Below are 24,833 nucleotides of genomic sequence, written 5' to 3' on the forward strand. Positions count from 1 at the left end.
GGGCGGGGGGCGCCGCTGGGCCTTCTCCCCGCTAGCCCCGCCTCTGGGCCCGGCGTTTCCGCCGCCGCCGGCGCGGAGGGGGCGGGCTACTCGCGGCGCTGGGCGCTCCCCGCGCCTCCCTTTCCGGGCGGCGGCGCGCGCAGGCGCGGGGGAGGCGCGCAGGCGCGCGGCCGCGTGGGCGGGCGGCGGGGGGAAGGTGCGAGCAGCCGCCCGCGCGCGGCCGCCGGCGGCGCGTGTGTCCCGTGTGTGCCCCCCCGCCGCACCGCCGCCCCCCTTCCCCCCCCGGGCCCGCCGCCGGATGCGGATGATCCGCGGCGGTAAAAGATGGAGGGGGTGACGCTGAGCGAGGCGGAGCAGCGCTACTACTGCGACCTCTTCTCCTACTGCGACACCGAGAGCACCAAGAAGGTGGCGTCCAACGGGCGCGTCCTGGAGCTCTTCCGCGCCGCGCAGCTGCCCAACGACGTGGTCATGCAGGTACAGCCGCCGCCGCGGGGCCACCGGCGGTCGGCGGGCCCGGGCACCGCCCCTCCGTGCCGAGATGGCCCTGTCCCGGCCCTTCCCCTCCGCCCGGCCCGCAGCCCTTGGGCGGGAGTCGTCCCGCCGGCGGGGACTCGGGGATCACAGAATCGGTAGGGTTGGAAGGGACCTCTGGAGATCATCTCGTACAGCCTTCTGCCGAGGAAGGGTCACCCAGAGCAGGTGACACAGGAACGCGTGCAGGTGGGGTTTGAATGTCTCCAGAGAGAGACTCCACGGCCTCCCTGGGCAGCCTCTTCCAGTGCTCTGCCGCCCTCAATGTAAGGAGGCTCTGCCTCGTGTTGAGGTGAGACTTACTCTGATTCCGTTTATGGCCATTGCTCCTCATCCTGTCGCTGGGCACCACTGAAAAAACTCTGGCACCATCCCCTCAGCCCCCACCTTTGAGATATTTATATGCGTTAATGAGATCCTGTCTCAGTCTTCTCTAGACTAAATAGGCTCAGTTCTGTCAGTCTGTCCTGGTCAGAGAGCTCCGGACCCCTGACCATCTTTGTGTCCCTCCGCTGGACCCCTCTCTGTTAGCTCCTAGTCATTCGTGTACTGAGGAGCCCAGGACTGAACGCAGTGGAGCTCCCTACACAGAGGAGGGAGCTATTGTCTGGCCGGCCACCTGAGCCCCTCCGGCTGCAAGGGAGGGGCGGGGGGCACAGCGAGTTCTGCGCCGTGCATCCTGTGCCAGCCCCCCTCCCCTTATGTACCTCCGACTGCAGGGCTGGGAAGGGGTTCGTGGTATCTCTGCTGGCGGTGTCCAGCAACTGGTAGGAAACTATTCCGTGCCGACAGAGGCCATCCGCAGCGTGAGAACCCCAGAATCTTTTGGGGAGGTGGGTGAGATTGTCCCCACAGTCTGCTGATGAAGAGCAACACAGAAGGAAATCTAGGTTTGCGTCGTTGGGAGCTGCTGACACTGGTCCACTTCGCCTAAGCCATGCAGTCTTTTTTGGACGTCACTTGCCCGCAGGAATTAACTTACCTGTAGTCATCCAAACGTTTCTAACAACGAAAAATGTGGTGTTAAGACTGACGCGGGCCCGTACTTGCAATATGTATGTGCACAGTTTTAGCACTTCCTTGGCCAGGTTACGTCTAAAAGGTGTAGGAGTACTGCAGAACTACCTGTGTAGGAAAGGGAAAGTCTGCTTTGGTGTGTGTATGTGATTATTTGAGGAATGTATTCCCAGTGAACCGTTCTTATGAACAGCTATTTGTAATAATTTGCTGCTTCTGCAGTTCTCTCTGTCATTGTTCAGTGCTTTAAAGTTTACGTAGTCTTTTAAGCTGCTGTGGGTAAAGCTGTATTTAGAAAGCCGTGCCGCGTTTTATGCGGTTTCATCCTCAGCCTAGTGGAGGATGCAGCCCTGTTATCAAAGTATTAAACTTACTGTTGCTAGAAACACAAATTGCAGAGTACTGAAATTCAGTGGCAGGAGAATACTTACTGACTAGGGTTACTGTTGGTGTGTTTTGGGCCTCCCAACTTGGTTAGTTGAAATGAATTTAAGACACAATGAAGTGGAAGAGGGCTGAATAAGAAATGGTTCTTCCTGGTAAAACCAGTAATCTCTTATTTGATGACTTACTAGACTGGACTTAATGGTAAGAGAGTCTGCACGCTCAATATTATGAGTAAAGTTTCTCAAGGGCCACCCACTGCTGCTTTTTGTGTGTGGCCAACCAATTTCAGAAAAATCATCCCAGGGAAAGTGAATGTTTACATCTTTGCTGTATTTAAAAATTTCTTTTACATAAAACTTGTCTGGATCAGTATATAGTAAGCTCGTGCTAGAGATTTTTTTAATGCAGGAATTTAGTGCAAGAACTTGAAAAGACCTGGAATTTTGAATACAAGTGTCCACAGATTATATCCTTATCTTTTGCAGAGGAGGTCAGATATTTTCCTGCAAAGTAGACTGCATCTGAAGAAGAGAGACTACTCGGGCGTCATTCCATGGGTCTTAAATAAATTAACTCAAGAAGCAGACCTGGCTTATCACTGTAGTGATCTCAAGGAGAACCTTGCAGTTAAAATGGCAAACAAGATATTAGATTGCCTGAGGAATGAGACTGTAAATAATACAAAGAAAGTTGAAATGCCCTTAGCAGTTTGGCCCATTATGAGTACCTTGTGCAATCACAGTTGGTCACCTGTAAAGTACCTTGTACTTCGAAAAGAATTTAGTTGTCTAGCTATTTTATGTTCTTCTTGAAGTATGGCTCTACCCCAGGTTAACACAGGCATGAATATACTGGATTGGGGTTCTTCAAAGAGAAAACACATTTGATGCTTTGGAAGCTGAGACTATGTAACTTAAACCTCAAGATGAAATAGCTTAAGAAATAAAAAAACCTTGTGAAGGAGATGAATTTTTTTTTTTTTTGACCACATGGGTGCTGTGTTGTTACCTGTTCATTTGAACCACCTGATGCGTGTGGGGAAATGAGTTTGATTCAGTTACCCAATCCTTACATAATCCTGGAATGCAAGTATAGTACTGGTCACATGAATGCTAAGTAAATTTGTAGGTTTGCAAAACACAGCAGAAAATTGTCGCTCTTCAAGCTCAAGGGGACCAAGTAGTCCTGAGGAACTACCTTGAGGTTTTTGCTCTTCAATATGACAGTTAGGTAGGTAACTTTGAGTAGTTCAGAACTGATCCCATTGGAAATGAAAATGTCTGACAGTTGCATTTTTCGACTTGTAACTTGTTTTCCTTGCAATCTGTTCTCTAAAGGCTGGATATAAGTGCAGCCTTTGTCGCAAAGAGTTGCGTCCTTGTGAGAGATCCGTCTCACAGGAGCAAAAGTTAATACGTGTGTGTCATTGTTCTTAATCAATTGCATTTCTTCCTCTGAGGGACACTGTCAGCTGCCTGTTAAGTGGGGATAATGAACATATAGAAGACTGAAGCGGTTTAGTCACAGAAAATATAAGGGTGTTGTATACAAAGCTGTAGCATCCTGGGAAAGAAAAGCTAGATATCCATTTTGTACACATCTATAAAAGGACAGCTTTATTATCAGAGTAAAAATACTACACCAAAGATGCATGTGTGAGTCTCCATGTAATATATAATAATACAATAGAGACACCAGTCTCTATTAACCCACGTTTCTTCTTTTTTATGTTCATCTCTGAAATGAGCATTAAGGTAGAAGACTTGCATAGAAGAGTGAATAAAAGTACATGTGTTGGGGTAAGAAGTCCAACTACTTCAGAACAGTTATGAGTCTTTAGATCACTCTCAGGGTGTGCTTTCACATTGCAGCTGACAAAAATGTAGTGGTGAGGTGAAGGTGGTTCTGTCTTCCCTCAGCCATGTGTTCCTTCTCCTTGAAAAGACACTCATGCCTGTCCAGTGCTGTTGTACGCTGGCATCAGGGACTATGTAGAAAATTAATCACAGCTTTTTGTTGGTTACAACTCTGTATCAGGTGACAGTGGGGTTGAATGAATGTCACTGCTGGCACAAGAAGGGAGGCAGAAAGACTCTGAGAGACAGGAAATAGAGAACTTTCTTTGTTCTAGAGTGGCTGGGTATTTTAGTTGTGACCTGGCATGGGGTTTGTGGTAGCTTAAACCACTGGAAGATGGAGCTGGCTCTGGCTTTCCTTTTGAACAGATAGTTCGCTGTCCAGGGAGCTTGTTCAGCCAAAAGTTAGAAGGTTTGGTCAAATTTAGTTTTCACTTGCCTCAGCTTGTGGCTCAGTTGCGTGTGCATTGGTGCTTGTGTGTGCAACTAGTGTGACACAACACAAGTGACCCCGAGGAGCAGGGTATTTATGCACTTCAGAAGCTTCCATTTGCTAGAGTTCCAGCCTGGTCCTGTGAATGTTGGCTGGGATTCATTATATGCCCTCCTAGGGTGTATCTCCTAGGTTATCTTCATACGAAAGAAATGTAGTTGCCTGTTCTGGAGTGGCTGCATAGAGGAGTATGCTCAGGAAATTGGCTTCAAAAGCATATTTCACATTTGACCTAAAATGCTCATGTGTGTATGCTAATAAAGTCAGTTTTTGGTGTCTCTGAACTGGTGGTGAAATTGCTAACCTATGGTTAGCCCAAAAATTATTGTGAAAGTCATTACTTGTGCATGGAATGAATATAGTAGCTGTTTCATTTGTTTGATTTGTAGAATTCTTATTTAGGTCAGTTAATCATAGAATGTTTTCTGAATTTGTACTCTTGATTATGAATCATGGAAACTTCACTAGGCAAGAAGCAAGTCAGTGGTGCATATGATACTCATCTGAAATTGAGTCAAAGCATCTTGCTTTAAAATACAACATTACAATAAAACTACAAATATGTGAGTATTGGCATCTATTTTCTCTAAAATTAATGAACTGTCATCTGCAGTGCTGGCATTGTACAGCAATGTTACCTGATTTCTAATTTAGTGTTAGAAAGTCTTTGAAATGACAGATGAATTGAAAAATTATGCCCAGTTACTTAATTACAGTAGGCTTTCATTAGTCCAGTAAAAACCTACTGTAAAGCTATTTTTGGCTTTTGTTAGCCACTTTCAAGCTTTTTGTTTGTTTTTAAGGAGTCTTTACAGACAGGTTAGTTTTGCTTGTTCTTGTTTCATTGAAGGAAAAAATTACACTCTGGTTGTCTACCTCAACTCTCTGTCAAAGTTTGCTGCCGTCACATCAGAAGTTGTAAGGAAATGCTGTGATGCGGCTGCTTCGTTGAGAAGTCCAGACTGAGCTGCAGGCATATGCTGCCTTCTGTTGTTCTTGGGGTGGTAGTTTTTGGCAAAGAGAGGGAACAGAAGATGCAGTGGTGTTTCCTCAAATGCCAGAGCTCATCTGCTGACAAACAGCAGAGTTTTAAATGGAATTACAATCCATAGGCAGAACATGGCAAAATGAAATTGCAGGTTCTTGATTTAAAATGTTGGCTTCTTTGTTGGAAAATGGATGCAGAGAGAAAAGGATCTATGAAAATAACAGCTTGTTCACAATTATTTTATTGTTGCAGTTACTGTTTCAGTGAATTGTCCTGCAGAAAGACTACCTGTTTGTCAAATCAGTAGAGTCTACTAAATGCAGACTTTGAATGGAAGCTGAGCCAGGGCATGCTTAGGATTGCCTTTGTGGTAGGGGACATGCAAAAGACTCAAACTCATTCTGGTTAATTTTCTGAATTTATTATCCTTTCAGAAATGACAGGGTAAGAAATTAGAATTCCTTATACATGGCAGATTTCATGCCTTCCCTTCAGTCATATGAATTTGGACTATATTTAAAAGTGCTTTATCTAAACACTTTTAGATCTTTAAAAAATGTACACTGTGTAAAAAGCTTTCTTCTCCTAATACCAACCTACAACTAGTCTGCAGCAAGCCCAAAATAAAAAAAAAAATCACTTTACTTAATCCAACTCATACATTTTGTTTGGATTTTTTATTATTTTAAACCTTTTATGAAAATGTCACATAGAAAAGATTTTAAATTAGTTTAGATTTCTTCTGAGGCAGTATTCACAACAGGTCATTATCAAGGTATTTTTCCAGTGTAGATACTTTTATAGCAATTTTCTTACCCATCTGTAGTATTTTTTTAGCCTGAGTACCATAAAATTGATGAATCCGTAGACTTTTGGTTATAATCTTACGTAATTTACATATAATTTTCATATATTCATATATTTTCATATAAAAGATGTTTTTGTGCATACGTTATGCTGAATCCCAGTCCTCATTTAGTAAACAAGAGTTGTTAAAAACCTGTTGTAAATAGAAACAGTGCCTGGATCTGCAGTTAAAAATACCTGATTTGTGTATCACCTATTTTTTCCCTTCTAATGTCACTGTAATGGAGTATTCTCCTCTCAGTTGAGCAGTAGGTTAGCTTTGATTCCCTATATTGATGAGATACCTAAGAGCGTACTTTCTGTTAGTGCCAGGACTGGCTTTTAGTCTGCTGTTTGTGCTTTGAGCTTCTGCAGAATTCTGGTACAAATGTTTGTTTTAGTGATGTTACTTTCACAGAGACTGTAGTGGGCTGAAAATTAATTTCTTTTTACAGTTAATTAGTTGGAGTTGTCTCATATCTCAGCAGCATTTAGGAAGAGAACAGTCATTGTTATTGAAACAAAAGGCAGGAAGTTAATGGCAAAACTTTAGGACTTTAGGTCTATTAGACTTATATTTGTTTTTAGTGGATTTCTTGGTGTAATTGGTTTTGAGCCTTTGAAATCGACTGTTATTCGTACTGTGCAGTCACTTACATGGTAAATAATTCCTTCATAATTCCGTATGCCAACACAGCACTCAGATAATTTCAAGTATCACAGCTCAGCTTTGTTTGAAAACAGTTTATTCTTTTCTTTTTAAACGTGCTGTCAGATGACAGCAGGGGTGATTAATTTCCTTTCTGACATGACTGGATAGAATTCTATAATCGGAAATATCAGGGCCTTTGGCAACGTCTTAGAATCAAGTTGGCTGTACAAAATTATGGATTGTAAATTTGATCTTTTACTGGTAAAAGTGATTCTTTTGTAGTAGAAGTTTTAAGTACTTCACTGACTGTGAAAAATGGCAAACACACCTTCATCTTAGTCTAATCTTCAGTAAATGTTACTGCAGATACTGTGAAATTACAGGACTTTGCTGGCAGTCTCTATGACTTTTCAATTGTATTTACTAGCTTTTAAAAAATAGTCCTTGCTGACAAGTTTCCTACCTATTCGGTCACAAATATTTGCTGTTTTGATTAGTCCTTGTAGAATTCCTAGACATCAAATTGGAGTTCTGCCCTTCGTTTAAATGAGTTTGAAGTCAGACGTGAGTGTGGGAGAAATATGTTGACTGTCAGATTTTTCTCACTGGAGTTCCAATAATGATTAATGTAAGAATATATTTCCCTCTTACTCTCTTTCCTTTAGCACTTCTGGTGACTATAAGGATATTCTGAAGCCAGCAATGTCATTCTTTCTAAATTAATGTACCAAGTTGGTGATCGTGTTCATGACTTGCTTGTTTTTCCACCTGGGGTTAGTGTCTGAAGAGTTAAATTATCCCTACACTTGTTATACAAAAAACACAACATAATTTAGGCATGTCTGACTGTGTATAAGAACTGTATTTTGATAGGTTAAAAGACTTGGAAAAGATGACAGTCTGACCTGAATTTCTGGAACGATTGACTTCTGACGTCTAAAATGCTTCTTAAGTATGGTAACAGAGCAATGAGTAGGCTCAGTTTTGAATATATCTTTCAACTTCAGTAATCCCAGAAAAGGGTGACCAGGACTGAGCTGTGTAAAATTTAGCATCAGGTGCTGACATACTCCTGCTGCAGACTAGTAGTTGGGAATTTTGTAGAAAAGTCTGTTATTATTACAATAGTGTGAGTGACTTGTTTTTTCTGATTTGAAGCATCTTAAATAATTTAAGACCTAATGTTAACAGTGGAGTCTCAAGTGTAGCTCTGTAAATGTGCAGGTTTTAGAACTTTAACCAAGGTTTGTTTAAACTTTGATAGACACATCATTAAGGCTTCTTGGCCTCGGTGGGAGGAGGAGAGCAGTGCAAAGCTAAGCAACTAATTAACAGTGCTCAGATTGATGCTCAGAGGAAAAAAGATTGGGATGGGAAATGAGTGTAGAGTAATGGACACAGTAGCTTCAGGTAAACTTACATGGATGTGCTCAGGAATAACAGGAACAGACCAAAACAGTCCTATTTGTCCAGGCCACAGCATGACCACTAATACTGGGATCAGAGAATGTCTTAATCTTCATTTCACGTTAGCAAAAAAGCCAGAAGCTTGTGTTGATTCTTTGGGGTTTTTCTTTGTTAGCATTGTTCTGGCATAGCAGTGTGGAAGGTGATGTGTGAGGAAAATGTTAAAACTGAAAAAGAGAGAAAATAATTATTAGCAAAGAGTATCAATCACTGGAATGCTTCAATTATAGAGGAGGTGTGAAAAGAATGAAAATGTCTGAATAAATGCTCCTCTCTTCAGCATTTAGTATTATGGGGGAAAATATTCAACTTAATGCTGCATGGTAGGAGTATCCACAATTAGAATATCTTTGAAGTATCTCTCCAGTGCCTGCTGAAGCTAGATGCTTTCTTGGTAATTATATGCAAGTAGTTCCATTCATTTGTTTATGCTGTGGGAGATAAATTGCATTTTGAAGATTGGTAGAGCTTCAGAAGTTGTTTACTCACATAAGCTTCAACCACAAGAACAAGCAAACAACACACAAAGTAAGGGCAAACTTGGTTAGTCTTCATAAGTATTCAGCTGGACTTGTAATTATTGCAAGAATAAGACCAAGTGCCTCAAAATATTACAGATGAAGAATGTCATTCCATGTGTGCCAGCTGGGGCTTGTTTGCTATTTCTGCTTTAGGGTTTGCTTGTCAAAAATATAAACTGCAAACCTAAAAACGAGTTCTAGCTATCTGATGTTGACCAGTGAGAGATGTATGCTCTAAGATTCATTGCAGTTTGTTCATAAAAATCTGTACTTTTTCTATTGTAAATAAAACCTGTGAGTACATAACTTCTGAAGTTGTGCTGAGGTGTTTGTTGGTTGCTATACAGATTCAGCTTAATAAAAGAGAAAATAACTAACACAGTAACTTTTTGCTGGCATACTGAGTGGAGTAATCCTATTGTGTGACCGGACAGATGAGCAGCAGTTAGTGCTCAGGAATGGGGAACTGCAGTTGAGAGTAGAGGGGGGAGGAGCTATTTAGGTTAAGCAGTAATGTAAAATTACTTAGTAAGAGAACACAGGTATGTGGAATATCTCACTTTCAAAGAGCCTCTCTTTATGCATCAAAAATTAGAAATGGTTCTTGTAGTTCCCCAGGCTGTCTTTTGCTGCTCCAGATTTCCAGATTTTTTTTTTTAATTTCCAGTTCTTCTGGCTGCTTTATTACCATTTCTGCTTGTAATATGTCTTTCTCATGAACACCTACTCTGCCAGGAAAACAGCAGTAGAGAAAGTCTTAATACAAGCAAAGAACATCTCTGCCTTGAGGTCTTCCAGGTGTGAATTTTTACTTGTGAGAATGGTAGTTGCTTTCTAAGTGAGTGTTCATCTGGCTGCCTGTATTTTCCTTTGTTGGTGCTATTGAACATACCAGAAGGGTGTACAATTCTTTATTCTGCCCTCTTTTTGAGGGTACTTGACAATATTTTCTTTGAGTTGTAGTCAAGTAGGACAGCCTATTACTCTAGATATTTGGAAAAGTGGCCCCTCTAAGGATCTTGTAGTTGTATGTAGAGTGCATCTGCCTCATCATTGTGGATTGATGGGTGGTGGTTGCCACGTACTCCCAAATTAGAAGGGAGTTGCTGGCCTTTGGAGAGCTGTGGAGCTTTTCATGAGCAGTTCTGCAGGTAAGATTCATGTGTAGAGCTTTTAACAGCTTTTGCAGAAGTGTAAGACCACAAACTTTGATTGCAGATGGAAACATCAAAAAAGCTACTACTGCAATAGGAAGTGTCTTTAATAAATGAGGCTAATCCACTGTGAAACTGTGTGCTACCAGGAACAACAGGAGGTGTCGCAGACCACTTTTGGGATGGGTTGAGGTCAGGAATTACCTAAAGTATAACTGGTTCAAAAAGCACTACCAGTAATAAAAGTTCTATGAGGTTTTTGTGTGTGTGGTGTTCAGCATATTCACATGTTAAGAATTTATTATCTGTCATAAATCAGAGTTTTAAATTTCCAGTGCTTTTTGCTGCTTTTCTATTAACAAAGTGAAAGCATGACTCCAAATCTGGCAACCCTTACTCGGGGAGTGGGCATGCTTGTAAAACAGATCCCAAAGTACAGGGGCAGAATAATTCCTCTGAGCCTTAAAATACTGGGTCATTTTTTGAACAGTTAATTATTTCTGATGTGATTAATTCTGAAATTTCATTTAACTGAAACAGATGTATGTTTGACCCTGAAATGACCTGTGGAATGGAAAATTTCAGTTTTAAGTATCTATAGAGAATTAAGTGTCTGAGCTGATGAGTAGCTTTTTCTTCCCGATGGCATTTTAGCGGTCTGCTTCCACTGTGGAGCTGTGCAGTGTGAAAATCAAGGGCACAGAAGTATTAGGAGGAGCTCAGACAGTAAGAGATTCTAAATAGTTCACTACCAGAGAGTGTGTTGTCTTGGAAGTCCTCAAGCGCTATCGGTTTTATTTCTTTCAAAGCCTGTGTTCTGAAGCCAGTTTTGTGGAATTGACTGATATGCATCTTCATGGAACGATCACTAAAACCTTACTATTTGTTATGCAACAAAGAACAGCAATGTCCTAAATGTACCCTGTGCCTTGGAATTCTTAGTATCAACTGATTAACTATATTTACTACAATGCCTAAGTACCTAATAAGATAAATGTATGTATTAGAGGTAATTTTACACTTGCTGTTCAGTACATGAACATTTTCTGCTTCACACTGCCTGAATATTAAATACAGCAGTATTTTTTATCCTTCATAGATGCGTTTTGCAAATGATCTTTGGATAGGTGTAAGACTGTTTAAGTGTTTGCAATGTGCTGAAACATAGAATTCAGAGCAATACTTGGACTGTTTCTTTTAGTGGCATTCTTTTTTTTGTCCTGTCTACAATTAGTTTTTTTATTTGTGTCCCACCTTGTGCCAAGCTTTGTGGAGCTGTGTGGAGAACTGGGTCAGAGACTTGACTTGGTTAAAAATAACTCATCAAAAGAAGGATCTTTGTCAGTTCTCTGTCTTGTTCCTGTTGCACAGTGCTGTCAACAGCTGTTGCATCTGAGAAGCTACCTGTCAAGTGAGATTTTTGAAGAGAAGTTAAAAATTCTAACTAGTACCAGCAGACTAATCGGTATTGCTTTGTCCAGTTGACACTAGGTGAGAGACTGTAGTTGGAAAACTGTGCCATGCCGTAGTCAGCAATTAGTGAGGTAGATTGAGATAAATGAAGTGACAGGACTTGATCTAACAGCAGATGCAGAATAACATGATTAGAAGGTAATGAATTTGGGGGAAAAAAATGTATTCAAGCTAGGAAAAAACAAATGAAAGAGATTTTCATAGTTCTTCGTTGTGTAGTGATGGTCACAGGTTTTTTCTGCTACAATAGCAATGATTAAGAAGCATTTTTTTAACTTATGTTACACATCCCTGAATTACATTCCACTGTAGAGATGTGGCTAATTTTTGTTGTAGCTGACGTGAGTGGATTACATGACTTGAGGAGAGCACTATTGTAGGACAGTGTGTTCTAGTACCCAGTTTGAGGTTGTATTCCAATAAACTTTTAAATTGGAAAACATTCTGTCATATGTTTTAAGTTTGAAAAGAGCAAGAGAGAATTCTCATCAATGAACTGCTGTGTATGATACACAGAAATAACATTATTGATATGATAAATTTTTAAATTTTAAACTGTGAATTAAAATCTATCCATAATCAGTTACATTTTTGTTAACTAACAAAACTGAAGCAAGTTGTTATATTTAATTTTTATCTTTTTTGTATCTGAAATAAACAACTTTTTAAAATGTAGTTCTTGTTTTTCATTTGAAGGTTATTGTTAATATGCACAATAAAACTCAAAATCGTTTTCTAAATGTTGAAGCACAAGTATGTTCATATGGTTTGGTTTAACTCAAGTTTGTATTGAATATTGTATAATGAATGTGAAAACTTGTTTCATATTTCTGGTGCGTGGTTTACATGGTATTGTTCATGGTGGTTGTTTAATTTAAACCTAAGACCAAACTTTGTTACTGTAAAGGTGATCACTCACTTAAAGAGGTTGTCTAGAGAGGTTGCAGAGTCTCCCTAGTTGTATATACTCAAAATCCCAACTGGACACAGTCCAAAGCAACCTGCTGAGCCTGCTTTCAGCAGGGGGAGTGGAGCAAATGATCTCCAGAAGACCTTTCCAAGTTCAACTGTTCCATGATTCCATGTAGGGTTTCTTTGTGTTTAACAATTTTCATGTTTATATTCTTGGTGTAAGACTTTTTAATCAACACTGTCCTAGTTTGGATGAGATGATACGAAAGGTCCTCCTCTAAGTTTGTTCACTCCCCCTCCCATTAGCACTCACCATGTGTGTTGTAACTTCCAGCCTGCAAAAGTTGTCTTCAGGTCTTGCCTCTTGCTACTCTCTGGTATGGAACAGTAGGTACTTCAGTACTCTCTCCAAGCATATGAAATATTTTTATCTTTACTGTGTAGGTGGCATGCATGTTGCTTCATTTATTGTTTTAGCATTGTAGTCATCCCTGTTTAAATACTGTTGTACTTTTGCATGAATAATATTTACAGATAATGGGCTTGATTTGCCTTGTAGAAGAACCTGGGGGCAGGGAGACTGATATTGTGGAAGACTCTCCCAGAGAGATTTTCTAAGTTCTGGGAAGTGTGTTTCACTGCATTTGATAGAGATATGATTTATTCCACTTCACCTGGAATTTGTAAAGGTTCACAAGCCTCTCCAAGTTTCAAGGGCCTCTTATTTGAAACCTGTAAGGGTTCTAGAAGGTACCTGCTTGAAACAGTGCCCTTTGACAACATACTACTTCCCAGCCATGTCTGGTTTGTGCCAACGCCTGGTATTTCTGATGCTGTTATTACATCTCTGTGCTATGATGACTGAGCATGCAATTTTATAATTTACAGCTACTGCACAGAGATGTGTTTTTGTGGGTTTTTTGTTTGTTGTTTGGGGGTTCTTTGGTGGTTTTTATATCAAGGGCTTCCAGCAATTCTGGAGCTTCACAGAGATGTTGGCCTTATTCTAGTTAATTGCAGTAGTGTGACCTCAGGTTCTTCATATCTAAGGAGATGAAAACTGTTGTGAAGCATTTTGTCTTGAAGATGGCTCTGCATTCCTTGAAGAATTTAGGGAAATTCCTTATCCTCTCTCTTCTAAAGCAGATGAAAGCCCTAAACCTAAATCTCAGAGAAGCAATCCTTTGATAATTTTTGATTATTATTCCCCCCTTCAGTATAGCTTATTACCTGTTGCATGTTTAAATCCTGCTTCAAGGGAATTCCAGGTACACTGTTTTGAGTATGTTTGAGCATGCTGTCGCTCAGCAGAGGAGTTACCACTAGATGTTTGCATCTAATGATTTTACTCAACCTTCAGTCATGTTTCTAGTTAGGTTATATTCTGTATTTGAAACAGAGGACTCCTTTAGTGAATTTGATGCCTACTTGTTCAGCAGCAGAAGAGCATTCTTTTTTGGGGGAAGGGTGGGGGGGCGGGTGAGGGTTTGTTTGGGGTTTTTTGTATCCTTAAGCTTTTTGCTTTTCTTGATACTTATGTCTGGTGTATTTATATATATTTACTTTGAATCCATGCTTGCCTTTCCTTTCTTATACTTACCTGTCACAGTAGCTTAATTATTAATTCAGTTTTTAACTGAAGTTTTTTTTTCCTGTCTGGCAGTACTGACAAGCTCCAAAAGAAGGTAATTTGTAGTTGAGCAGTGGCTTTGAAATTGCACAAAGACATTACTGCCTAATGATTCCATAAGCTCAAAATGCCCATATCGTTGCTTCTTTTCGTAAGACCCATGAGAGTCTAGTTAACTCATTTGTTGGTGCTAGGCCACTGAATCCACAAGGTTTTTCTATTTTGGGTTTAGTCAAGTATGTGGATGTTCCATCAGTCTTCCAGCATACAATGCTTTAAAAAAAGAAGTTGCTTTTGCTGTCACACTGGTTTTGATTGGTAGCTGTCTCTTGAATCTCCACTGCTTTAGCTCTGCTAGGTATTTAGACTCAGTATAATTATTTTGGCATTAGGTTGAGTAAAGGTTTAGATGTTGATGCCTCAGTTTTTATTTGAATTGTCATCTGTCAATTTACACTGTCCCTTCTTTCCTGGTGGCACTTTGTAGTCCAACCAACCTGTTGAAATTAGTGTATTGCATTCAAGTGTGTTGAATTATTTTTTCGTGTGATGGATTTTGGAAAATGCTCTGTAATCCCCTGACTTCTCTCCAGACATCATGCTGCAGAAATACTTCAATGGGAAAATAAGAATAACAGAGGAGCTATGGGACAATGCGTCAAGTGTGATGCAGACACAGAAAACTGATTTAATGCAGTAGTTTTTGTCCAGCAGGATTTTAGCTGCATGTACAGCCCTAGACCTGCTGATCCTCTTGGGACTTTTTTGGAACTAAGTGTTTGTCAACTTCCCACACCTTCCTGTGACAGGTTTTACATCAGCTTATTTTCATGAGGTTCCAGAATCCTGGTGCATGGCAAGGAGATATCCAAGTAGTTTTTTGTTGAGCCTGTATCTAGCTCAGCTGTGGTTGATAAATTCATCTGATTCACTGGATGTAGTTACTGAAATATGTTCTCTGATCCAGTGGTGCTGAAGCACACAGGCTAACAGCTTGTGCATCGGGTGGCTCGGTTACTGCTATGTGAAAACGTAATTCACTTCTTCAGCTGGAACTTGCTTGCGAGCAGGGTTCCTCTGCACTCGGAACTGTGTCCTCTGAAAGCTGGGAAACCTTTCAGGACAGCTTTCTCTATGTCCAGTAGTGCATCCCAGTAGATAACAAAATGAGCAGATGTGACAAGAGACCAGGTTCTCCAGCAAGGGAACATGACTGAGCCCAGGTGGGAAGGGCAAGGACAGAAACTAATGCCCATGGATGTAAACTAGTCTGAGATTCTCTGCACTGATATTCACAGGCAAAGTCTCATGAATCTTTGTGCCTGAGATGAGATTGAAGGAGACAAACTAGTAGTATTACAAAAAGATGATGAGTCTTTAGAGAAATATCAAATCCATGGGATTGGATGGGATCCTTCTGAGCATGTTGAGAGAGCTGGCTAATGTTGTCGCAAGCCATCTTTCTCTTCCAATATTATGGAGCTGAGGGTTAGGTCTCAATGACTGGAGAAAGATGTTGCAGTCATCTTCAGGAGTATAAAGGAAGATTTATTTGGGGAACTGCATGCTGGTCAGCTGCAGTTTGGTCCGTGAGGAATTGTGGAGCCAGTTTGCTTAGACGCCATTTCTAGGCATATGAATGTGAAAACAGTAATTAGGATTACCAAGAGTACTTCTCCACCAGATTGTCTGGAACTGTGGTTGAGGAGAGAGAAGGAGTGATGCCATCTATATTGACTTCAACAAGGGTTTCACTGTGGTGTTCCAAGAGCATCCTTGTGTCTCGTTTGGAATATCGCAGTCTAGATGAGACTGCTCAGTAGGTAAAAAGGCAGTCTGGATCATTTAACTCTGAGAGTCTGATTAGCACAATGACCTGGCACAAGCTGGCATGCCCTTCAGTAAGATTGCAGGTCATTGTTGTGGAGGAAGATGCAGTCAGTATGTTTGAAAACATGGCATGCTACTCTGGGCATGCTACTCTGAAATGTATGAAATCTGTATAGCAGTTGTGTTTAAAATTTCTTTCTGTAAGTAACTGTGTTTCATTTCAGATTATGGAGCTGTGTGGTGCAACAAGACTTGGCTATTTCGGAAGAAGTCAATTTTACATTGCTTTGAAACTTGTTGCTGTGGCCCAATCTGGTCTCCCTCTAAGAGTGGAGAGCTTAAATACAGGTAAATTACACGATCGGCGGAGTGGGGATTGAGTTGCTGAGTGCAATTAGTGGTAGTTGGCTCACCGATTCTGATAGAGTAACATTGTAAATTAGTGTGATATGTCTTTTTATACATGTTGCTAATTTAAAAATGTGGAGAGACTGAGAGAGTGTTTTCTTACTGTGCAGTAAATATGAGTTGAAATAAGTACTGAATAACTATTGCATTCACCATGGGAATAATGAACAACTTGTACCTACTACATAGGACCAAGTTAATTCTATAGATTACTGATGTGAGAAATTGTGTGCTGGGTCCTCTGAGTAAAGTACTAAGAGGAGTAATATAAACTGGAAGAAGAATGCAGATTTGCAGGTTTTTGTAGTTGCTGCATTTCTGAAGCCTTGACTGTGACAAGGTGAAGGTTATCTTTTCTAACGTTACATTTCTTTGCACTTGGTTTGACAGTTTTCTCTCTTAGAGCAGGTATGAAGATTAGTTTAAGATTCTTTCCTAGTGAAAAACCTGATCTGTAAAACATCTTCGAAGTCTGTAATCAGCCAAATCACCTGTTACCCTACTTTTCAAAGGTCAGCTGTGGTGTGGGTGGTCAAATAGAAACAGGAGAAAGACATATTCTAGGAAGATGGTTTAGAGCACCAGGAAGAGCTCTGATGTGAGGCCCTCCTGTAGCCTTCTGAATGAGATAAGTGGATCCATGTCCTTGTTCTGTAAGATGAAAAGAGACTTAGGAAGATGAAGTAGTGAGTTTTAAGTCACTGTAGCCCTTGCATTGTAGTACACAACTCACAAATTAAAAATATCATTGGAGCACAGTTTTGACTTTGAGTGACTTTCCTAGTAGATTTCATGTCTGTAGAATAATGTTACGATTTTTATATGCTAGTAAATAAAAGAAGTCTTAGGAGGTTTTTGTGTCTAAAGGATATAGATTAAACAGCAGTTAAGGAGACTGTTAAAAACAATCTGATATGACCAAAGTATTTGACAAAGCTATAAAAAAGAAAGGAATCACTGTGTATACTTTCACAGTTATGTTTATTCTAGGCTTATACAAACTGTTTATACTGCTTTCATGGGGTTTTGTAGCTTTTTGGAAAAGTGCATTGTTTTAGTCAATGTTTTGCTAGTATTCAAATTCCTTTCTGTTTATAATCCACTGTGTGTTTATAAACCATTTCCCTAGTTTTCCTGATGAGTGCTCCCAAATCTAAAGCTTTAGCAAGTTGTAGCAGAATGCCCTAAAATCAGAAAGCTGGAAAAAGAACCTTCGACTTTTAATACTGATGAAACTGGAACTTGATCAAACAACTGTGGAATCTCTCATCAAATGCCTGTTGAAGAAGGGAAAAACAAATCCCTATGTAGGCTTTTTCCAGGGGTTTTATAAGCTTGGTTTTATTTTAATGCAAGATACCTTAACCAGAAGGAGCTTTTCTATTTAAAAAAAATGGGAAATAACAAGAAATTTGAAGGAAAGAATTGAATGAAGGTACAGAGTTAATTCCAAAATATAAAATATGCTGCTATAAAGTTAACAGTGATTGGAATTTTTATAATTTCACATTGATAATTTCCTTGATTCATGACAATATTACAAATACTTGTAACAATTTCTGGACTTCTAGGAATAGTTTTCTGTAACTGGTTCCAAGCCTACAAAATACACCAAGTACAATAGAGAGAACATTTATTTTTATCCTAACTGTTTTTAGCTATGGTCTGTTGCCTTGGTTGCAGTGGTTCCAGTCCTATCTATGAATTTCCTGCTTCTTGTTGTAACAGCTAACTCAACAAGTAAAATGCAGCAGGCTGAAGATTCATAAAATGATTCTGAGCTTTGCAAACTTAATTCTGCCCACAGTCCATCTCTAAAATGTCTTGAAGAGGAACTGTTAGAGCCATCCCAAACTAAGATGTATATTCTTTCTCTCTTCAAACATTTTAAATTAGTTAAAGCTTTTATTTTTGGACATCTACGTTTTAGCTCTCCATTTTATACATGTTTCATTGATTTTCTTAATTTTCTTCATTCTTTTATCTTGGGATTTTCTTTCACTTTCCTACTTGTTTCTTTTGCTTTTTGGTGTGTGTCTTGTCAGTAGACAAGAAATTTGCTTTATCTGAGTTGCTGAGCGGAAACTCAGTCAAATTTTGAATACTAAGTCTAGCATAAGTGTGGTCCAACTGATTTTTAAGTGAGTGCTTTTTTGATTACTCAGATGGGCAGTAGAGTAAGAATACTGGCATTAGTTACTATACTACAAGCCTCTAAAGCTGTTGTTCCTTTGTCCCAGAAAATTTTCCATCCACGAAGCTAAAAATTGAGACGTGAATGAGTAGTGTCTATTTCAAAATAATATTTATTTTCTAAGTATGGAATGCAGGCTTTGGTGGAAGAAAATGTTAGGAAGGATGTGGGCATAAAAAGTACAGAGAACTCTTTAGTATATTCAATATCAAGGGTTAGTTCCATTCATGACAACTCTCACACTTATAATTGAGGGTTTTCTGAATGATAACAAATGTTGTAGTGTTGAAATGGGATTTTTCTGCTGTTATGGGAAAAAGTCAGAGAGGAGAGAGGTAAAAATAGCAGGTTAGTCACATAGGAACTTAGTACAGCTAAACAAACCTATATTTATCTAGTCTTGCTTTTAAAGAAGACAGTAGAGTATTTTGTGTTTCTTTTGAGTCCTCTATTATTTTGTGACTCGTGCTGGCACAGCTGATTGCACAGACTTCCCCTGTGTCAGTTGGATCATCTGGTGTCTGTATTTTCCTGGTTTTGCAAGCATACACGTTTTCATGTGTATGCAATGACTTTTTCACTTTCTGGCTGGCTGTGGTTTGCTGTTTAGTTATGTTACTTTCCTGCTGCAACATGGGGTACAATGTAATAAACTATGCAATTTCATCTCATATTCTAATATAGCTGTAGTACCACTGACTCATTCTCAGTACCAGAAGTAATTTACGTAAGCAGTCAGCAAGCGAATTTAAATTTGAGCCATGCTTGTAATTTTGTTTTGTGTTGTGTTGGAAGCATAATTTCCAAGTAAGCTGTACAGCAAATTCACAATTTATGTTTATTCGTAGAAATCTTGCAGTGGGAAATTAAAGGTTTACATAGGCTCATTTTTATGTTGGGCTACTCTGAACCATGGTACATAAAGCTAATGGCTTCTAGCATATTGTAGAAACTTTGCATTTTAGTTGTTCATATCAAAGTGAGGTGACATTGGGATGTTTCCAGTTGTATCCCAATTAGCTAATTTAGCTTTTGTTGTAGAAAAGCATGCGCAGATCTGTTAAAGCAGTAGTCGCACAGTTGTGATATGACTAGATTATCTTATCTGTTGTAAATATGAACATGACATTATCTCGCCAAAAGATGATGCTATATGTACTGCAGTATTTTAGCATTTGTTTTGCTGATGAGCCTCCTGTGTGAAGACTCAAATTCTATGTATGTGCTAGAAATGGTAGATACTTTGGTAGATATTTTGAAAAATTTTGAAAATCACACTTCAGTAATGGAATGTTGAAAAAACTGACAAAAAATGAGCTAAATCCAGATTATCTGATTATTGCTGCATTTAATGCACAGCTGTAGTGCAAAGCAATGTGAAGTGCAAAGTGGAGCAATGTGAAGTCATCTTTGTGTACCAAAGTCAGAACTTGGGTTGCAGAATTGTGGAGTCTAATGCAGAATAGGTATTTGCTTTTTCCAGCTGCCAGATGTTGGCTTGACTGTAGCAGCAATCTCAGTGTGTAAGGAATTGAGTCACGTGTGAAATTTTAACTTCAAAATTGAACAGTGTTTTTGTTTCTAATCATCGTATTTATGTATAGTAAATGTCCTGCTGTGTTTTTTTTAACAGTAAAGGACCTCCCTCTTCCCAGATTTGTTGTGTCAAAGAATGAACAAGAGTCAAGACACACAGCCTTGTATTCTTCAGATGCTGATAACCCAGCTTCATATTCAGGTGTGATTCCTCCTCCTCCGCCTGGCAGGATACAAGTCAAAAAAGGCTCTGTGAGCCATGATGCAGTTCAGCAGCGTACATCAACTGACCAACAGGTAAATTAACTTAAAAGATTAAATGGGACTCTCAGTCACTGCTGTGTAGATGTCAATTTGATAGGGCTTCTAAGCTTTGTTGCTTTCAATATAGTTTCTCAGAAATAAATTTTTACTGATATATACTGATATACATGAAGACCATAAATGCCTCTGAAATACTTGCATGTAGGAGACATTTTTTATGAAGTCTTAAAATCCATGTTTAAAATATTGGAGGTAGTGGACAAAGAATTGAGACAGCAAAGAATTTCAGTGTGTAAGTTAGGTTGGCACATATAAAGTTGTAGTCATTATTATATTAACAGCTCATTTATTAAATAGTTCCCATCAATTTCCTGGTCACTGGAACAGTGGTACTGAGGTGCTGTGGCAGACTGAATTTCTAGTCCTTCAGCATGCTCCAATACATGCAAATCTGAAATATTGTATTTAGAAAAAAATCTGTAAATTTTCACAGTTGCTTTTCTCTGTCTCACATTTTATTGTTCAGTGGTTTAACTGTTTAGGAGAGACAATGAGAACCAGAAAAACAGACCAAAGTTTTCAAATAGCTTTTTCTTGTGTTTTAATAATGAGAAAGCTGGTTTCTTTTTGTTCACTGGTTCTTTGATCTTCAGTGACAAGATGTCTGAATAAATGAAAACTGTAAAGGCTTACAGCTCTGCCCTCTCTTACATAATTCCTTGGGTTTACAGTCTTTATGCTCTTTTTCCATGGGGAAATCCTTTCTGATTGTCTTTTCTACAAGCAAGAAATCGAGTACAAATGCTAAATTTTGCTCTGTGTGTGTATTGAATGACCTGTTTTCTTCCCTGTGGTATGCTTTTATCTGGGCTTATTTTGTGAAGAATCGAGGAACTTGCAAATGTCCCATAGTCATTCTGGAAATCCAGGGATTACTCATAAACATTTATTAGTCTCTATGGAAATAGCCCAGACTGATCCAATATAAAGAAAAAGTAAATTAGTAGAGGAAATCCATAATCAGTGTTTGGCTGCCTCTTCCTTTCTTCCAAGGGGAGGATGGGGAATGTAATGAAAAAAGAGCTAGCAGTAGGTCTCAAGATACCTTTTTGCTGTCTAGTTTTGCGTAGGTGTGCTTGAGAGAGCTACCAAGCATTTCACACATTGCAGATTTCCTAGATCTTATGGTGAGGTTTTAGTTGAGTTGAAACTACGTTTCATATGCTTCCATCATGATGTAGAGTTTATTTAGTGAACAGTTGTAATTTGATACAGGAATCTGTAGTGGCATGAAAAATAAATACGGTGTTTGAGGTCTTGAGGATAAAGAAGTCACGTATTCACAAAGGTGTATGTGCATCATCCCAATTCCATTTCTCTGTCTTGGCTGGTAGAAGCAACTTGGTATCTCTTTTTCACACAAGTCTGTTTGGGATCATCAGCATAAAGAAACTCTGTAAAAGTCCTCTGAGACATCTGGCCCAGAAAACAGACTTGGGACAAATGTAACAGACAACACAGTGCTGAGTCCAGCAATTTTAAGTTGTATTCATGGTCTAGAACATTGGGTAAGTATTGTCTAGTTTTGCACCCTATTGTAAAACTGAATGTTCTATGGCTGATGCTGCATTTCTGACTGTACAATGAACCCATCCAAGCAGCTGTCTTGTTCCAATCTAATAATAATTGATTAGGATACCAGCTTAGAAATAAGCTGAGAAAGGGGCTTGAGCCCAGGTTTCTCACTTAACCACATAAATACTCTAACTGGGTTATTTTCCAGAAGATGAGTACAGCTTTTATCCATATTTACATGGAAATTGTTGATTTAGTTGTCCTCACCTGAGATACCATTGAGATACCATTCAGATTTATAAAATCTAGAAAAAGTTTCAGATTCTGAATTCTCATGCCACCTTTTTGAGCGATGAGTATGAGAAGAGACAAAGTCTGAGAAATAAATCACAATGTGCCATCTTCCTAGGGATCACTCTTCTTTCTGGAGGAATGTGTGAGTTAAGCTTGGATATTTCACTCATGGAGCTTATCATGTAGTTGCTAGATACTCCATTAACAAATTTGGGGGTTTGTTTTTTCTTAAACTGTTTGTTGCTTTGAGAATGTTCCCAGCACTTGAAAATACATTGATTTCTTAAAATGCTATGGCTGAAATATTATTTGTATGAAATCATAAGGTATCTTAATCTTCATCTTTAAAAACTGGGTTCATTTATATGCAACTCTCCATATTAGTGAGATTTGTCATGCATAGTATAATATCTCATAATCACAAATAATTTATGTAGAAGAATTCCATTTAGTATGGTGTCTACTGAAATGTCCTAGCTAAAACTATTTCTTTATCAACACATAATTTTGGCAGTTCCCTTAATGAACTTTACTTGGAGGCAGGGAATCAGGAAATAGCAGTCAGGTTGTGTTTCCAAAGAGTAGCTATAAATGATTTTGTGGTAGCTTTTGTAGTTTATAAATATAGCACTGGGCAGAAGTTTATATCTTTTTAATATTGTTAGAAGATGACTGAAGTCATGCCCAGCTGTCATGGAAGCTACAGAACTGATTTTAGGAGTCTAGCTGAATAAAAAAAGATGCCTTCACTCACTGGATAGCATGTTAACTGCACATTGTGGTGGAGATAAAACACTGCGTGAAAGTATTTTTTTTTTTCTTCTGACAAAATTTCTTATTCCTATAAAATAGAGGCTAGGTAGAGTTGAACGCTTCTCATGACACTGTGACATCTATACAAGCACTTTGGAGACATAAGTATGCTACCACAGTGTATATACATATCTATACCTTGATAGTAGCAGCTATGTTACTAAAACTGTTAGTGTACTGAAAACTTTCTTAGAAGAGGTAGCAATGTTGAGATTAGGAAGAATTTTGTGCCTTCTGAAAGTAGCTCACATGTGACTAAATATTCTCAGTCCTGGAGACGTTTTGTGTTTTGCTGTTAAAGCCAATAAGCAAATACTTTTTCCAGTTTTGTTAGGTATGATCCAGATGTTGATCAGATACTGCTTCAGGATACTTTTACCTCTTTTTCAGGAAAGGGGAGTATCTAGCTTCAATAGATATTGAGACTCTAACATCTGAAAGACATGTATCTGACAAACACTTACAGGCTGAACCTTGCTATATTCAGGTAAAAATAAAAGACAAAGCTGAAGGTACCCCTCTGCCTATGGGTGCATTAAGTGTATTACTGGCACTCCAGATCATATTGATTTATTGCTATGTCAGTGCAGCCTTAGGAGGAGACAGCTCAAATTTGGTACCTGTAGCAGGCAGAATTTGATCATTTCAATTCTTTCAACTGTATGAAAAGTAGTGTGACTTTATTTTAAGGTTTTGCCAGTAGTTTATTTCTGTGCACTTCTGTTTTGTAGATTACACAGGTAATTTCAGATAAAATATACCTGGTATTAAATTGTTTACAAGTACAGAACTGGACAAGAGCTCATTTGCATCTAACCCTTTATTATTATTATGAGAAATTGTATTGGATAATGAGTTTTTTAAAAGATCAGGGTTCTTTCTTGAAACTGCAAAGCCTTTTGTTCCACACTGGCTTTGTTGGGGAAAACTATTCTAGAGCCTTAGTAGAAATATTCATGGGAATATGGTGGGAATTCCCACTTAGCTCAGCCTGTTCATTTACCAACTCTGTCATTAGTATTTGCTGCAGGGCTCTACCAGTATTTACGGGAAAACTGTTGGATTCCACTTTAGCTCTGTTTTACTTGACGAAACAATTCACAGTCTCAGTTTCATTTCATAAAATAGTTACCAGTAATCCTTAATCCTTCTCTGCCTGTGATCCAATTTGAATTTGCACTTATTGAAAGTATTTTGCTACATTTGTATTTCTTGTTCCAAATGGTATTTCACCAGTATTAATACTATTTTGCAGGGTTCTTTCCTGCTTCTGCTCAATATATCTCACCTCATATACCTTGGCAGCTGTGAATGAAGCAAATCTGTCATACTTGACATAATGTAGGGGTCTCATCGTTGGCCTGTGCATCCAATCCTCTCATTATGGCCTTTGGTATTAACTTTCATTATGCAAGAAAAACTGTATTTACTGTTTTAGAATTTAATAGCTGACTGTTCCCTGTGTCCTGAAAGGGATCCATCTGTTTGCTGCCTTGCATTTGTTGTCACAATTCATAAGCATGCTGTGTAGTGTGCATAATCAGTTACCTAAAGTATCAAATAAGGTTATTGCCCAAATCAGTCATTCAGGAGCATGATTAGAGACTTCGCTTCAATCTCATAATTCCTATTTAATACAATCCAGCTTTGCCCCTGCTATAGCCAGTTATTTTACACCTTAGATCCTTTTATTAATCTCCACATTGTTGGAACTATCTTGTATGACACCCCACTGAGGTATGCTTAACTTCAGGTTAAATGTAGTGCAGTTCTTTTGTTGAGGAAATCACAAAAATGCTAGCCAATTTACGTATCATTTCTCATGCTGTGATTGATCCCTTTTTCATTTGTCTCTGGTTTAATTATTATTTTCTTCAAAAATCTAATCCTCTAAAACTTTTCAAACCGCTGAGGTCAGACCAGCCAGTTTGTAATCGGCTTAACCACACATCCCCCTTGAAAAATGTTTTTAACCTTTTTTAATTAACA

At 39.0% G+C, this 24,833-nt stretch overlaps 1 protein-coding gene across 10 annotated transcripts in view; it reads left to right on the forward strand.

Annotated features, from left to right (window-relative positions):
* Nucleotides 1-237: 237 nt before the first annotated feature.
* The window catches only part of REPS1 (RALBP1 associated Eps domain containing 1), a 61,339-nt gene continuing 36,743 nt past the window's right edge, over nt 238-24,833 (forward strand). For 7 of the 10 annotated variants that reach the window (XM_048297165.1, XM_048297166.1, XM_048297167.1 and 4 more), the window contains exons 1-3: nt 239-477; nt 15,985-16,108; nt 19,996-20,195. In XM_048297165.1, coding sequence (XP_048153122.1) covers nt 325-477; nt 15,985-16,108; nt 19,996-20,195 — 477 coding nt within the window. In that variant the 5' untranslated portion in view covers nt 239-324. Of the gene's footprint in view, nt 478-15,984; nt 16,109-19,995; nt 20,196-24,833 lie in introns of all 10 variants that reach the window. The other 3 variants (XM_048297168.1, XM_048297174.1, XM_048297175.1) reach the window with 2 other exon arrangements.

The sequence above is a fragment of the Corvus hawaiiensis genome, chromosome 3 (assembly GCF_020740725.1).
Source record: "Corvus hawaiiensis isolate bCorHaw1 chromosome 3, bCorHaw1.pri.cur, whole genome shotgun sequence".
In the NCBI taxonomy this organism is placed as follows: domain Eukaryota; kingdom Metazoa; phylum Chordata; class Aves; order Passeriformes; family Corvidae; genus Corvus; species Corvus hawaiiensis.